Raw genomic sequence first — 16,153 nt, forward strand, 5'->3', positions numbered from 1 at the left:
ATAAGATACTGGAGAGAAACTGCGAATGATGAAAGGAAATAAAACAGGAAAATATACTCCACGGATCTTGTACAGTTTAAAAGATGAATTCAAGATCATGAAATAAAAGTTCACAGCTTAAGTTAAAATGAGGTCTAAGAGAACGGAAGAAAATGCTTTACGCACATGATGAGAAAAAGGAAGGGCACAGAAGTATGCAAGCAGTTTGAAATAAAACATTAGAATGAAAAAGTCGAGAACACAGAAAAAGTAAATCCAAATAATAAAAAAAGCTACATATTGGGCTGAAAAAGGTACAGTGTACAAACATGTTGAAAAACTAGTGTAAAAACTGAATGTGGGTATGCAATGAGGTTAAAGAGAAGTGTAGACATGTTTTGTTTAAGTTAAGTTTAGGGGTTAGGGTTCGTGTAAGGCAATGTATATGGGTTAGGAGGGGGTAAGGTATAGGTTAATTTTAGGGGTTAGGTTAGAAGAATGAGTAAGAAATAGTCTAAAGTAAGATCTTATAGTTTGGGTCGGAGTAAGAGTTACCAATAGGAATGGGGTTAAACTTGTGGTAAGAGAGGGCTAGGATAACAAATTAGGTGTGGGGGCTAATCGAAGAGGAATGTGATAGTGTAAGAGTTAGTATAAGAAGATGTGGGAAGAACGGGGGCCAGGAATGAGGACAGGGATATTCCCCCATAAAATGGCAGGGCACCATAGTGTAAGGGAAAAATGTACTGGTAAAGATATTACCTTTTTACTCTTCATTTATTTTTCATATACATAACTTACGCCCGCTATTATACATTTAACTTTTTTTTTACCTCTTCATCTGTTATTTTAAAATATAATTTTTAGAAGCAATCGGGAAAACATTCCAAAAAGCGCGCTCGAGAATATGAAAACACACTAGCATGAAGTCAAATGAACATAGAGAATTTTAAAAAGTTACAATCAGTGAATGCAAAAATACAACAAAGTATTGATAGCAATGAAAAACATTAATAGAAACAAACCTTGAGTTTACCCGTGTAGGCCGACTCACTAGCAATCCTTCCAGAAGCTTGCAGACAGGGGGGATTGGCATGTACCATAGGAGGCAGACCTAGAAGCTTAGTGGAGGGCATGCGTAAAGTGACCATTCTCTGAATCAGTCCAGATTGAGTGGGATACAGATGCAAGTCCTTCTCCCTGAGTTACTGCAATCCCCTCCTCACAGATCCCATCCTCATGATGATGTTATGGAAAACTGGGATAAGGCCATTGGAAAGGTCGGCCCCACTCTGTAGCATAGTGTGGGATATCTATTGGTACATGTTTTGGAACTATATGGGGCAGAATATGAGGATTTGAGGGGTCTGTTATCTCCCTAAACTTTTCTTTGAATTTAGGGAATGAGTCCATTTGAGCATTTTCCTCCACTATAGATTCAATTTGCCTCTCCTTCTATGTGAGACATGCGGCAGACGCATGCCACAGGGAAACTGAAGCTCCGCTCAGAGCAGGAAGGAGCATTTTTCATGCCCGCTTTCGGCCCCTCTAGGTCTAGGAGTATTGGTTAGTTTAAATGCGGGACGGATGTAAAGGTTGGTCATCCAAATTCTTTCTCCGTGAGAAGTCCAATAACGGAGAATTGCAAACTACGATCTAGTTAAGATGGTTCTGCAAGCCAGGCACAGTGAAATGATTTGGCTCTGCATGTTTCCTCAAGATCTTTAATGATCTGGGAAAAAAATGGCTCCATGGTAGGATTAAATCCTGAAAATGGATCTGCAAACCAGCCACTGCAAGTTGACTAATTGTAGAACTGTTTATTGATGTCAAACCCATTCATCACATACGCTTTAAGTTTGGGCCAAACATCTGTGCAGCTCCTCTTTAAATAATAAAAACTGACATGATTCATCTGTTGTTACTGCTGCATGTTTGAGTGTCTTCCATTGGTACAAACATACCATTCTAACTCAAATTTAAATATTGAAACAGACAGTGTAAATGTGTTAATGTGTCCATAGCAGCCAATGCTGCAGAACAGAGTTTTCACTCGGGGTAATAGGTCGAGACTCATTTGCATATGGCGGAGTCCAATCTGAGGTGGCATGGTGTGCAAAATAACGATAGACTGGGATGCGGCCTGAGTACTTACCAGTGCCTAAGATTAATTCAAACATTACATCCATCACTTTTTTGTATACTTTAGTGGGACACCTATGTCCAGACATGGATCCCATGCATGCTGGTTTACGGGAACCAAGCTATATTTAGCTTATGAGCCCCAACTAGAGTGAAACCGCTCCTGTGTTGCTTGTGTTCCGGTACAGGAAGGACCTGACCTGGCAGTTCAGGCTGGACTGTTCATATTGAAGCAGGGTTGAAACTGATTTGCATATGGCTGGTTGCAATCTGAGGTGGCATGGTGTGCAAAATAAAGGTGCACTGGGTTGCGTACAAAGTAATTACCACAGACTGACATTAATTTAATCATTCTATCCATCACTTTTTTTGCATACTTTAAGGCATAAATGTGGCACCTCCAAACACCCACTTCAGAACACTCCTGGACCTGAAGAAGATCAGGAGAGGACTGAACCAGCTGTCTGCGTCCTCAGTACAGTGCTGAAGTACTGGTCCAGCTCTCTTTTGTACCCTGGACAAAGAAGTGGACTCCTGGGGTCATAAGGCTGATCAGGCTTCAATGATACAACAGGCTATAACAGGCACTTCCAGCAGCTGCCTGGCTAATCAGTGGCAACTGGACCTGGACTGGACCCTACTTTTGACCTCTGCCCGACACCCTGTAAGTCTTCAAGTGCCTCTCCTGAGGTCCTGGCGAGATTTAGTGTTTCTGTGCTGAATTGGGCCTTAAAGGACTAATGTCAGAAGGCAAACACCAGGACGAACCCGGGTGGTGTATCTGACCTGCGCTTCACCGTGGTTATCATCAAATTGGCATAGGTCGCGGTCTATCGCGACCATTGACTATCATTGCACTTTGCGTTTCTTGGGCTATTCCTACTAACACATTTCAAAATTCATATCTCCGGTTCCCAAAATTAGATTTGTCAGTTGTGTGTCATTTTGTTTATTTAAATTTTACTCTACTTGTCTAATTCAGTTTGGGATTTTTATTGATTTGCATTTCAACTTTATTGCTGTTTGAGCACTTCATAAATACTTTACACATTGCCCTAAGATAAGTCGGTCTGCTCTGTGCTATAGCTACCAGGGGGTTAATTTAGTGGCTTTGAGGGTTCACCCTAGCGAGGGCTGTGATTATTCCTTGGTTGGTAGTCACCCACCTGAAACAATAATCCAATTTCTTACACACACACACACACACAAAATACAATTAAACAATGTTGAAAATGCATTAACTTAAATATGTTAACAGTAACTTAAAAGCAAAAATTATCTAACATAATCAAAAAGTATACGTAATCTAGTTTAAATATTACAATATAAATATTGAATACAGTCAAATAAATAAAATGTATTTATTTTAAAATATATAAAAATTTAAAAAAGACACTAATATCAACAATTATCATGAAATTAAAATTAAACATTAACACTAACCTTACATCACAATTCACTAGTAAATTTAAAAAAATATATATTTCTTTACCAACCATATAAACATTAAAAAAGTACAAAATATTTTACAAATTAACAACAATCAAAAATAAACATCACTAGAAAAACTGTTTGACTTCAATGGAGTAAGATTAACTAAACTAACTCCAATTTAAGCAAAATTAGAAAAAGTATTATACTTCGGAGGAGTTACATTTACTATTCCCACTCCAATGTAAGCAAAATCAGGAAAAGCGTTAGACTTCCGAATGGTTAGATTTGATATTCCTAATCAAATCAAACAGTAAGGAAAGTGATGGACTTAGGGGTTACATTTAATATTCCTACTCCAAAGTAAGAAAAATCATGGACTATGTGGACTTTGGGGGTGATAGATTTACTATTCCCACTCCAAACAGTAGGGAAAGTATCGAATTTTGGCAGGGCTCTATGTACTATTCTCACAAAAATCAAATAACTGTAGGGAAAGTGTTGGCCATAGGAAGGGTTACATTTACTATTCCCACTTCAACTTAAGTGAAAAAATGGAAATATTTAGACTCAGGAAGGGTTACATGTACCATTCCAAACCATAATCATTTTCAAGCTAACATTCAAATACCTAACATAAAATTATTAAAACATTTTCAAACTAAAAAATATAAAGTATGTAAACAAATACAATAAAAAATACACCTCCCTCCCTACTGCTCAAAACAAACAGCCCCCAAAACAAATACATCTTAAATACCAGATGTTAATTAAATAAAACAAATAACATTAAACCCAATCATAAATATAACATACATATTATTAAATACAGATATTAATCATAATTAGGGCTCCCGGTTTTATGGTATTTATATTTTTGTCATTTCCGTCTGTATTTATCCATATTTATTTTTTGCTAATTTTACCTGTATTTATCCATATTTATTTTAGGGTTTGTGAAAAAATGAAGCTGAAATGTGTATATTTCTGTATTTATTTAACCAGTTAAAGTGCTCTCGTGCCGGAATGCCTGACAGGTTTCAATTATATATACACACTCAGATGGTAAAATATGAACTTGTAAGAAAATATGTAAATTTTAGTATCAAGGTTGTGCAAATCTACTGTTGTGTAAGGCTCTTTACTAAAATCCCTATATTTTTTTAATCCACTTGCCTGTCAATCTGCACAGCTATGACTCCTAACTTTACTACTACTAAACAGAGAAAAATCCTAATTTTAAGGCTTTCGATATTCACAGAAGGCATTTAGGAGTCCTAACTTTACTACTACTAAATTGAAAAAAATCCTAATTTTAAGACTTTCGATATTCACAGAAGGCATTTAGGAGTCCAAAAGTCAGGAGTCCAAACTTTACTACTACTAAACTGAGAAAAGTCCTAATTTTAAGACTTTCGGTATTTACAGAAGGCATTTAGGAGTCCTAAAGTTAGGACTCCTAACTTCTGTGAATACCAAAATGAGTAAGTGCCTTCTGTGAATACCAAAATGGTAGTAAGTTTAGGATTTTGTCTTAAGTTAGTTCTGTGAATCGGGACCACAGAGTAATGCCCTAAGTGCCAGACACCACTGTGGCAATGTGTGCTTTATGAGACCAAAAAATACTTTTGCTTTTATCCAATTGTTTTTATATCTGTTGGGGCCGGGCGGAGTGGGGGATGGGGCTGTTGCCCCTCAGCAACAATACAGTTGTACAAAAACCATGACAAAAGAAATTAAGCATTATCGAATGCATAAAGTTGGCTGTAGATGTCAGAGCCTCTGGCGTTGCCAGTGCTTGTTTACAAAGGATGCCTGTAGGAGAATATCTCACGATGGAGTGGAGAGGGGCAGGGTGAGGGGTGGGTAATCTTCCGGAGGTCACTTGGGGTTGGGGTCTATGTTCTAAAAACATGAACTTTCTCTGCTTCTACACAGAGCAGGGACTTGTAACACTTCTCACACGGGCTGCTGAACAATTGGGCCTAAAGTAGAAACAGTGTGGCTTAAACAGCTGCCTCGCTTGCTTTCTTCAACCCTCGGTTCTCCAAAATAAATCCTGTTTCTACCAGTTGAAAAGTACGTTGTAAACTAAAGTAGAAAGACTGCTGTGGTCAGTCTGGAAAGGTTCTTAGTGGGACTCACCTTAACTCTGGCGCATTAAAGTTCAGCAGCGCCTGTACTTAGAGCTTACAACTCGTTAGACGTCGTCAGTGCGCAATTGTTCCATTCTTGTGTGGTTTTTTTAAATGCAGATCATTGTTATCGGACCCATTAGTGCTCTTAGTTTAGTCCAATTACTCCATTGTCAGCAAACCAATACAATAAGTCCCAGAATGCATCAGTTTGTGAAGGAAAAGCCCGGGCTGGAGCAAGGAGTCAGAGACACGCCATGCGATGACATCCCAACTTAAAGGCACCAAGCTATTTTTGTGTAAGGGGGGTCTGTATGCTTGTGTGCAGGAAGTGAGGCCCACCTGCAGATGAGGGCAGAGGGTCTTGTGAAAGCGGCCATAAGGGCCTTGTGAAAGCAGCCTTGAGGGCCCCGTGAATGCAGCCTTGAGGGGCCCGTGAAAGCCGCCTCACGGGCCTGGTTAAAGCAGCCTTGAGGGCCCTGTGAAAGCAGCTTTGAGGGCCTGTGAAAGCTGCATTTTTCCCTCAGCCCAGACCGCGGCAAGCAGGAGAGAGGCCCTTGAATCCCGGCCCGGCTGACCAGAATGCCGGGCCTGCATCTTTTCCCCTTGCGGGAGCAAGCAGGAACCATCTGTTAATTACAAACAGATGGTTTCAAAACTCGCTTCCGCAAGGGAATCGCCAAACGTACACGCGTTGCCATTGAAAGCAATGCAACGCGTACACGTTTTTTGGGCCAAAAACGAAATCGATTACTAAAGGTCTCCTCCTATGCAACGCATGTGCGCTGCGTAGGCAAGACCTAAAAACAGAAAACAGGGAGCCTTAGTTATAAGCTATAGGTTTAACAGTAACAAATTGACAGGAGTAGTCTTCCTGTACGTAGCCAAAGTCTTTGACAAGTATGACACACAGGACTGATCTACAAGCTCATTTAGATCAGCTTCCAAGCTACCTGACAAACCTGCTGACTGCACCTTTCACATAAGCGTACAATAGTACGACATATTCTAGCTGTGGTGCCTCAGGGATCTATTCGTGGACCACTTCTCTTCAGTCTTTTCACAAATGATATTCTCATAGACTTAAGACAGACTTTACACTTTATGCGGGTGATGTAGCAAAATTACAGCCAGGTAAAGCACAGGTGTTCAAGAAAAGAAGCAATTTTTGGTGCTGCATAAAAATGTCAACGTATGTGTGTGAATGTATAGTAGTGTACAAAGCAGGGACACAAGCAGTCTGTTTCTTAAAGAGTATCTCTTCTCTTTATTGGAAGAAAAAATAAAGCAGTCAAAAGAAACAACAGTAAACAAAATCCCAAGAGGTCTCGCGGCTGTACAGGTGACTCTCCCTTCTTCTTCAGGAAGTTACAGTCCTCGAATGTTGTTGTCCAACACCCAACAAAGGGGAAAGAAAAGAACTCAAAACAAGTAATTAAAAATTAGTCCACTCGTAAAGGACTGTTTCACATACGTGCTACCATCACCAGGCAGGGCAGGTCGTTTACGGGTAGGGATACGTGGTAGTGCTTGAGCAGTGTCTTGGCCTTTCATGCAATAACCCTGTATATCACCCGTCACCAGAGGGCTCCCTATTCCGTGGCGCCCCACCAACCCCACCAAAAGTACCATTTGGGTTGCAGTACTTTCCTTGGACCGTCTCCTGGGTCGTGGTGATTGGTACTACGGTGTCGGCATCACTTCCTGGTTCACCGATACCGCAGTTAATGCCGTAGCTCAACTCTTCCCTGGAATCTTCTACTCCGGTCTTCCCCAGGAGTTGGGCCGTCCCCTGTTGTAAATGTGTATTTCTCTCAACATGGTTCCCCATCTATAGCCCTTCCTTTGAATGATTATTTCTGTTAAGGCTTCATATTAAGTTTCTTCCTTTTGGTGTTTTGTTTTCATTCCAAAGAGAGAAGATGTGTTGTAAACGTGTATTTCTCTCAACAATGTATTCGTGTCACAAAATCATCGATGGATACCTCGTTACGTTGCTTGTGTGTATAAAACTTGTACCTGTTCATTACCAAATTCTCCTCTTTGGCAAACCTCACTTAAAGTCTAGAGACAGCTTCTTTGTACTCGTCGGGCATAGACTGCCCATTGGCTTGCAACGCTTGAGGAAGATACTTGAAGATATGTTGACCTTCCTTGCCTAGAGCACTCAACAATAATGCTTTCTTACGCTTGGCAGAAAAGTCTTGGCCATCAAGGGTGTCAAGATAATTGTCAAACATGACTATCCAATCATCCCATGAAATTGACGATGTACCTGGTTCGCTCAGAAATTGTGGGGGTAGTGCTACTGCAACTTGTTGTGCCATAGCTATGCAAATATTGCAAGCCAACCACAGTGACTGAATTAACAATAGGTTTCTACAGTATCTTGCCAAATAAAGAGAAAGTGAGGGTGTAAATCAGTAACACGCAGGCAAGAAGTGAGGAAGGAATGTCATCGTATAGCTTGAAAACACTGTCCAATTAAGTAAGAGACATCTAACCGGACAAGTGGTAAGGTGCGGACTTCATCAAGTTACTTGCAATGTGACTGCAGCCGTAGCATGGTCTGCGCATCACCGTATGACAAGCATGTGAGATATAGCCACCGAACTACGAAGGTATGTCACAAACATGAAGATATTAGATACAAATGACGACAAGTTTGATGAGCATATCAACGTGTAGAGATTACGCTCATTGCTCGTGGTAACCTTGGCAACACAGCTGATTACAAAACGCATCAATCCCGCAATAAAATAGCCGCTTTTACATTGCGTGACAGCGTCAGCATGTCACTGTGTAACTCCAGAGATAGAGCTGTGAAGGGAAATCCAATATGGCAGCCTCACGTTGCGGGATGACGCAAGTATGTTGCGTTGATGAGTGGAGGTGCAGGAAAGCCCGACAAAGAAAAGGAGATGGAATGCACTGTGACGCGTTGTCACTAAGGGATTTCGCTGCTCAGCAATGCATGGCGTGTGTACTGAAGCGCACATGCATGCGACACTACTCACGGTTAAGAAGATGACGTTGGGGCCACACTGGGACTTCCAGATTACTTTGTAGTCTCAGCAAAAATTGCGGTTGATCGTCTCTGGAGGTCCACGGTCGCACTGCACGCTGTGAGTTGCTGACGGAGAGGTGTTGCTAACCAGTAGACGCTTGAAGGCTGCTCTGCTAAAGGCTCGATGCTTGTAGTCCGGTCAGCTTTCCAAATCGTCGCCATATTGAAAAAGCTTTAATGATGAATGACGCAGAAGCCTCTTCACGGTAAGCAGTAGCTGTATTGGCAGAGCATAGGTTAAGCGTACACCTCGCCAGCTGACCAGACCACCAACTGACAAGTCAGGAATGCAGCTTGGCTAAGAATAATGCACATAGAACATCACAGGTATTCTGGAAGGATGGGGAGGAGAGGACACAAAGGAAGGGCTATAGATGTGGAACCATGTTGAGAGAAATACACATTTACAACATCCCCTCAGCTGTGCCTTCCGTTCGGGGTGGAACTCCAGGCTCCTCCTCTGTTCTCATCACCTCCTTCTCTTCTTCGCCTCCGTCTTTTCTCACTGCACCCTCTTCCTGTCTTGCACGCTTTTGGTCATCAAAAAGGGGGTGTAGCCACACACACGCCACGTTCTCCAGAGAAGCTAGAACGCTTTCTCTGTTCCCGATGTGGGCTACAATGTCGGCCATATCCGAGTCCTGTTCATTCTCACAGGGTGCCAGTGTTTTAAATGGAAATAAACAAGTGCAGGTACTCACTATTAGAGTGTCTGTTTGCTAATGAGAAGTTTTGGCACTCATTAAAAGTATTGCACCATATCTGAGTAGTGAGCATATGTTCCCTCTACATAGTCAGATTTAAACATTTTAAACAAACAACGCTAATTTGCAGTAAAAGATAATTGAACAAATTAATGTGAGTGGCAAGGTACAGTGTCTGCTTTTTAGGTCGAGCCTAGGCAGCACATGTGCGGTCTCTTTGAGACATGAAGTACCCACTCAGTGGGAGTACAGCCCGCCCATAGCCTTTTTATTCGTCCCTTCATTTGTCGTTCAAAAATGCACACTTGCTAGTAGTTAATCCTTACTGTTTGCCCCTCCTTTTTAGGGTCGAGCCTACGATAGCATGCACTAGCGAATGCATATCACTTGTGGGACGTTGTTAATAACAAGCATTGGAAATGCAGAAGGTCTCGCATTTGTTGGAGTTGGAGTTATTGGCATTGTAAATGGCAATGTTTTGTTACTATATGCGCACACAGAACTTGTTTGAAACTTCATTTGACACTGCTAATATAAAATAAATGATTCAAAAGCGATGAATGGGTCCAGTTTTCTTTATCTTTAATGATTTGCTATGTTGATGACTGATTGTGCAATAATGCTAACATAATTGATTATTCCACTGTGAACCTCTGCTCTTTATATGCCAATGGTAGTAAGAGCAAGCCCTGTGCCCAACTGTGGGCTAAACCTGGCATCTGCATGCACAGGCCTGGGAAGCGGCTCCAGTCCTGGCGTGCTGGTGCATAGGGGAGCTGTGGGAGGTTGAGTCCTCAATCTACGCATAGTTGTTGCTGCAAAGCCTCTGGAGGCAGACACAAACTGCCGCCTGTGCCGTTCTGCTGGCCTGCACGGGTGTGTTGTGCACAAGAGATTAAGCAGACCCACATGAGTCATGACAGTGGACCTGACTGTTTGATCTGGTGTGGAAAGAATAATGTTAGCCTTCAGGCAATGAAGTCAGCCTGTAAGTTTTGTATCCTGAGCTCTGGGGCCCTACTCCGAGGAAAGAATCTCGAAATCAATGCACTGACGCCTAGAGGGTGGCTGTGAACCTACAACAAGATAGGGGGTATTTGCCACCATACAATCTTTCAGACGGACATCACTGTGCCACTGTGAATGACCGGTGACGCAGGAATTGCTTCACTGAGTCTATAGGATAGTGAGTACAGGTTCTACTGTTGTGCACTAGAGAGTCCCTCCATTACTAAGTGGGCAGAGCCCCCCAAACACACAAATAGATCCAGAAAACCAGGAGCAACAGGGAAGGGCAAAATGGAAGCATTCATTAATGCCCCCGCCCCCCCAAGACTAATTTGACATAGCCAAGATCTTGTCTACATTGATTGAAGAGTGAGTAGACAATCATCGGCACCCAGACCAAGCTGGGGGCACCTCCAAGGCCGATAGCGGATTACAGGAGCCCTACTGTGGCATGGCGCGTGGCACAAGGAACAAGAGACCTCGAGGACCCGGGATTCTCTGTATCTCTTGTCCCACATTTCACACTGAATGTAAAGTCTGTGGTCATTTCCTTTTCCATGGAATATCCTACATGATTAAAAGAAACAATGGACCATAAAGTACACATTTTCACTTTGTATCTGCTGCTTCATTACAGAGTCTGCACGAGTAAGCAGCAGAAGGCATGGACAAGAACAGCTGACGTCAGAGTGCATCTGACTGGCAGTGATTATAGGAATGCCAGATGTTTTTTCCAAATATTTACTAACTTACCGTTCCTATGCAAGTGAAATCTAGCCTAGAGCTCGATGTGCCTCACGTATGACCTATTTGATAACAAGCCAGGAGTCTTGTCATGGCACATAAATGGTAATGTAATAGCACCAGGGGTCACGTGCTGGCTCGTCTGTCCTCGCAGGGCCACTCTGAAGCCCACACTCCTTAGTCGGCTGTGCTAGCATCCAGCTATCTAAGTGTTTTTAAGCCTAAATAACCACAGAGCCGCTGTGCGCGTGCGCATCCTTAGCTATCCAGACATGCTGGATGGATGGATAGATGCAGGTAGGTCTATCCAAATAACATACCTTTGCCCACCACAGCCGGTGGGGTGGAGTACGTCACTCCTAGCCACACCTCCAGTCTTTACTGTAGAATGACATGCTTATGCCACAAGTAATTGTTTGCGCTGGGAGAGGAAAACTTTGCTTCAAGCTGGGAAAGGTGACGGGGGAGCGTTTATCAAGACAGGTCACTGTTTTACATCGGTGCCTGTTTTGTTCAGGAAAGGCGCAGGATGTAATTCGTTTAAAGTATCACTGCAAGCGTTTTTAATGTGATGAGTGAGTGGGAAACCAAGAGAGAGTTGACTAGCAGGCAGCCCATGGCATGTGGCAGACAGAACATGGAAATAAATAAATAACTAATAAAATACTTTGACAGAAAATAAGAATGGAGAGGCTGGGATGAGAGACAGGTGTGGTTTGTTTTTTGTGTCTGCCTTTCAAAAGCTCCCGCGGTCAAATGCGTGTTCAGGTCTATTAACCTTCCGGTGACGACCCCTAGAGGTGGAACGGGAGTGCCATGAAGCCATCCGATAGGCCTCACTGGGACCCCATGTAGTGGGCGGCGGCGACGGAGGCGGGGTCAGAGAGAGGCGCGCGGCGATGCAGCGTGTAACCGGCCGGAGCATCACTTCCTGGTACCGCGAGGCACTCAGTGCTTACTGGAATGTTACTTTTTGGTAAATCCCAGATGTGTTTTCTTCATAGAAAGGGGCTGGTCAGCTTACTGATGACTCAGTGTCAACGTTTTTAAACAAAGTTATATATAAAAATTCCAGATTTTACTGTGCAAATAGAAGCAACTTGGTGCTACGATTTAATACTTTAGGTTTGTTTCCTGCTGGTGTGATAAACCAAAATCAAAGCACAAACGTGTCACACCCCCACATCTTTTAGGCATGATAAGGGCAATGGTGGGCACTCCCTTCTTCCCCCCCCCCCCCCCTCCCCCCGCCTGTGCCATTCTCAAGGCTAAGGAGCCGAGGGTGTTGTCTGGGGTGGTCGGACCTCGAGTGTATCTGGCCTTTGCCACAATGCTGGGGCACAACAATCAAGGTGATGCAACGAGTCTTCAGTGTGCCTTAAAAGGCACACATCCAAGCTGTTCGTTGGCCCCGGATAAAGAGGACGAACCCCCTCTGTTAAAAAAGAAGGGGTACTACATACGCCCGCGTCCACCTCCTGGTCCCCCAGCCTGCCTTCACATCTCCCAAAGTCCCCATGCCGCCCCCCCTTAAACACACACACACACACGTGGACTTCACTGGCCCATTTTACAAGTTTTTCGCCAGTTCCACGCGAAGGGCCGACATTCTCCTGTGGCATCTACAGGCTGCACCGCAAAGACCAGGGTCTTGAAAAGCCGGTTTGTCCTGTAAAGAAAAGTATGTTGCCAAACAACGTAGCAACCCGGCTGCAAAGAGTGTTCAGAACAGGAAACGTCAGCTCACCTTGTCTGGTAGGGTGGCTTCGAGGATCACCACAACCGTGTATGCGTGAGAAGCAATCAATATTTTTTTTTGGTGGGGGGGGGGGGTCGGGGGGGGGGGGGGGAGTCTCAGGCGCGCAACAATGTGCCCAGCAGGACAAACAAAATTGCACAGTTTTATTATCTATAGTTAACTTTTAATTTGCCAATTCTTCTTTTCTCACTTTGCACTCACGTTTGGTTTATTTTTGTTTTTGCTCATGGGCACTGTTCTCAAAAGACGACAAGTATCTTGTTTTATACATTGCAAAGTGACTGGTTTCTTTCGTATGTGTAATTTTTTTAATTATGCAGTGCAGTACACCCCAATCCACCCCACTGCAATCCACCCCAGTCCAACGTGCCCCACCTCACCCCACACCATCCACCCCATCCAAACCACCCCACTCAATCAAATACGACCCAGACTAGTCCACCCACTCACCCCAATTCACTCCAATCCTTCCAACCCACACCACTCAATCTGCTCCCATCCCCAAAAAATTCCCCCACTCCCATCCAAAAAAGTCTGCCCCAATTCGATTGAAAAACAATCTGCCCCACACCAAGCAATCTGCCCCACTCCAACCAATCTACCCCACTCCAATCAATCTACCCCACTCCAATCAATCTGCCCCTCTCCAAACAATCTGCCCCACTCCAAACAATCTGCCTCACTCCAAACAATCTCTCTACTCCTGTCCAAATCAACCTGCCCCACTCCAATCAACCTGCCCCACTCCAGTCAAAAACAATCTGACCCACTCCAGTCAATCTGCCCCACTCCCGTCCAAAACAATCTGCCCCACTCCCATCCAAAACAATCTGCTCCACTCCAATCAATCTGCCCCACTCCCATCCAAACATCTGCCCCACTCCAATCAATCTGCCCCACTCCAATTAATCAGCCCCACTCCTATCCAGCAGTGAACATCAATCTGCCCACTCCAATCAATCTGCCCCACTCTATTCCAGCAGTCAAAATCAATCTGCCCCACTTCAATCCAGCAATCAAAATCAATCTGCCTCACTCCAATCCAGCAGTCAAAATCAATCTGCCCCACTCCAAAACAATCAGCCCAACTCCAATCTGTCCTACTCAATCCAAAACAATTTGCCCCGCTCCAATCCAAAACAATCTGCCCCACTCCAATCAGTCCCATCCCATTTCAGTCTAGTCTACTCAAATTCAGTCCACTCTACCCCACTTAGTCCAATCCACCTCACTCCACTTCATCCTATCCAAATCACTCAATCCAATTTCCCCCACTCCAACCAATCCACAACACTTCAATCCAGTTCACTCCACTCCAATCCACCCCACTCAAATCCAGTACAATCCACCCACTGCAACCCACTCCAAAGAAATTTACCCCACTCAAAAGCCACCCCATTCCAACCCTCCCCAATCCACTCTAATCCAATCCACCCCAGTCCCCCCACCTCAATACAATCCACCCCACCTCAATCCAACCCACCTCACTTCAGTCCACCCCTATCCAATCCACCCCTATTCTAATCCAGTCAACCCCACTCCAATCCACCCCACCTCGCCCCAATCCAACCCACCCCACTCCAATCCAACCCATTCCAGAACATCCCAATCCTATCCACCTCACGCCAATTCAATCCAGTCAACCCCACTCCAATCCACCCCACTCTACTCCAATCCAAACCAGCCCACCCCAGTTCACACGACACCACCCCAATACATTCAGCCCATTCCACTACAATCCACCCCATTCCACTACAATTCACCTTACTCGAATCCACCACACTTCAATCCACTCAACCCAATCCACCCCACCCTAGAGTACAACATCACAAAAACACATTGCCAAACATTGCATTTACCAATGCTTGTTGCGTTTTCTTTCCTCCCACGAGGCCTATTGGCTTTGCCAGTGCTTGTTTTTGCATTGTGTTGGTCCTTCCACATTCAACGGCTGAGGTGGTGGGGCCCAAGAGCTGGGCACTGGCTCCATCGGGCCCCCTCCCCTCTAGGGATTAGCGACGCCAGTGTTTCTCTCCCCAGCCCACCCTCGTTCATCGTGTACTCGTCAATGCAGCTTAAAGATATCACTAGCTCACGCCCACTTTTCCCTCGTGCCGGTTCGTCTTACCTGTCGCCCCAAACACTGTGATCACCTTCTTGGCCGTCGCCATTTCACTTGTTCTTCAAAGTTCGTGCACGTTGGAAACCTGGAGGACTGCCACGGAGAGGCGAGAGAGTAGGGCTGCTGCCAGGCCTGGGAGTCTCTGCAGCTTTATAGAGATGCGCTTCCTCAAGACATCCCTCCCGCCCCTCCCTGACGGGGCATTCTGCACAGACTCGAGTGTCACCTTTCTCACCATGACCAGGCATATCTCGGGCCCTCCCCACGCTGTCAGCATTCGTACACAGAGAAGAGTGCCTATTGAAGCGGGGCCGCCCCCGCCGGGGGCTTTCTTGCTTCTAACGGTAAGCACAGTGCTCGTGAGTGAGCGCTGCTCGTGCGCCTATAGTACCACGCAGGCCGGATATATAAGAGCGTGACGCTGCAGTTTTAAAACCAAGGTAACCGGGCCCGATTCCAGGTTTTCTGGTTTCACACACTGCAACTCAACCACTACATGGATGTCTCTTCCTTGCTCTATTTTTTCACGTGAAAGGTCACTGCTTTTTTGCATTCATTCTTAGCGCCTGGGTGGCAAGCAGGAGTCACACCAAAGCTCAGTTTCAGATTGATGGTTCAAAAGGACTTCAGTCTGACGCAGAGCCAGACATGTGGCGGAAGCCTGTCCAACTTTCAGTCTCTCGCCATCCTCTAAACAAGCATTTGCAATGCAACAGGTCTCGCATTTCTGAAAGTTTGAGCTATTGGCTCCAATAGCTGTTTCAAAGAAACACCCAATTTTAGTCACTCCGTGAAGCCAGGGCAGGGGTACCAGAGACAAGCTGCAAATGTGTACTGGTGCCACAGGGCTGTTATACGCTAGGTTGCTGCCACCGCTCTGGGCATACCTGTAACATGACTGCACACCATTGTGCTGTGCATTATTCCTCTGTACGGCTGCGCATCATTGCGCTGTGCACTGTACAGTATGCCTGTGTGCACTGTACACTATGCCTTTATGTGACTGCACACCACTGTACTGTGCACTATGCCTATGTATGAGTGGCACCATTACGCTGTGCA

General features: G+C 44.5%; 1 protein-coding gene across 1 annotated transcript in view; it reads right to left on the reverse strand.

Moving 5' to 3' along the window:
* Positions 1-15,263, reverse strand: part of LOC146830448 (nmrA-like family domain-containing protein 1) — a 71,962-nt gene extending 56,699 nt beyond the window's left edge. The window contains exon 1 of the mRNA XM_085604686.1: positions 15,098-15,263. Coding sequence (XP_085460812.1) covers positions 15,098-15,140 — 43 coding nt within the window. The 5' untranslated portion in view covers positions 15,141-15,263. The remainder of the gene's footprint in view (positions 1-15,097) is intronic.
* Positions 15,264-16,153: the final 890 nt, after the last annotated feature.

The sequence above is a fragment of the Triturus cristatus genome, chromosome 5_1 (genome assembly GCF_964204655.1).
Source record: "Triturus cristatus chromosome 5_1, aTriCri1.1, whole genome shotgun sequence".
In the NCBI taxonomy this organism is placed as follows: Eukaryota; Metazoa; Chordata; class Amphibia; order Caudata; family Salamandridae; genus Triturus; species Triturus cristatus.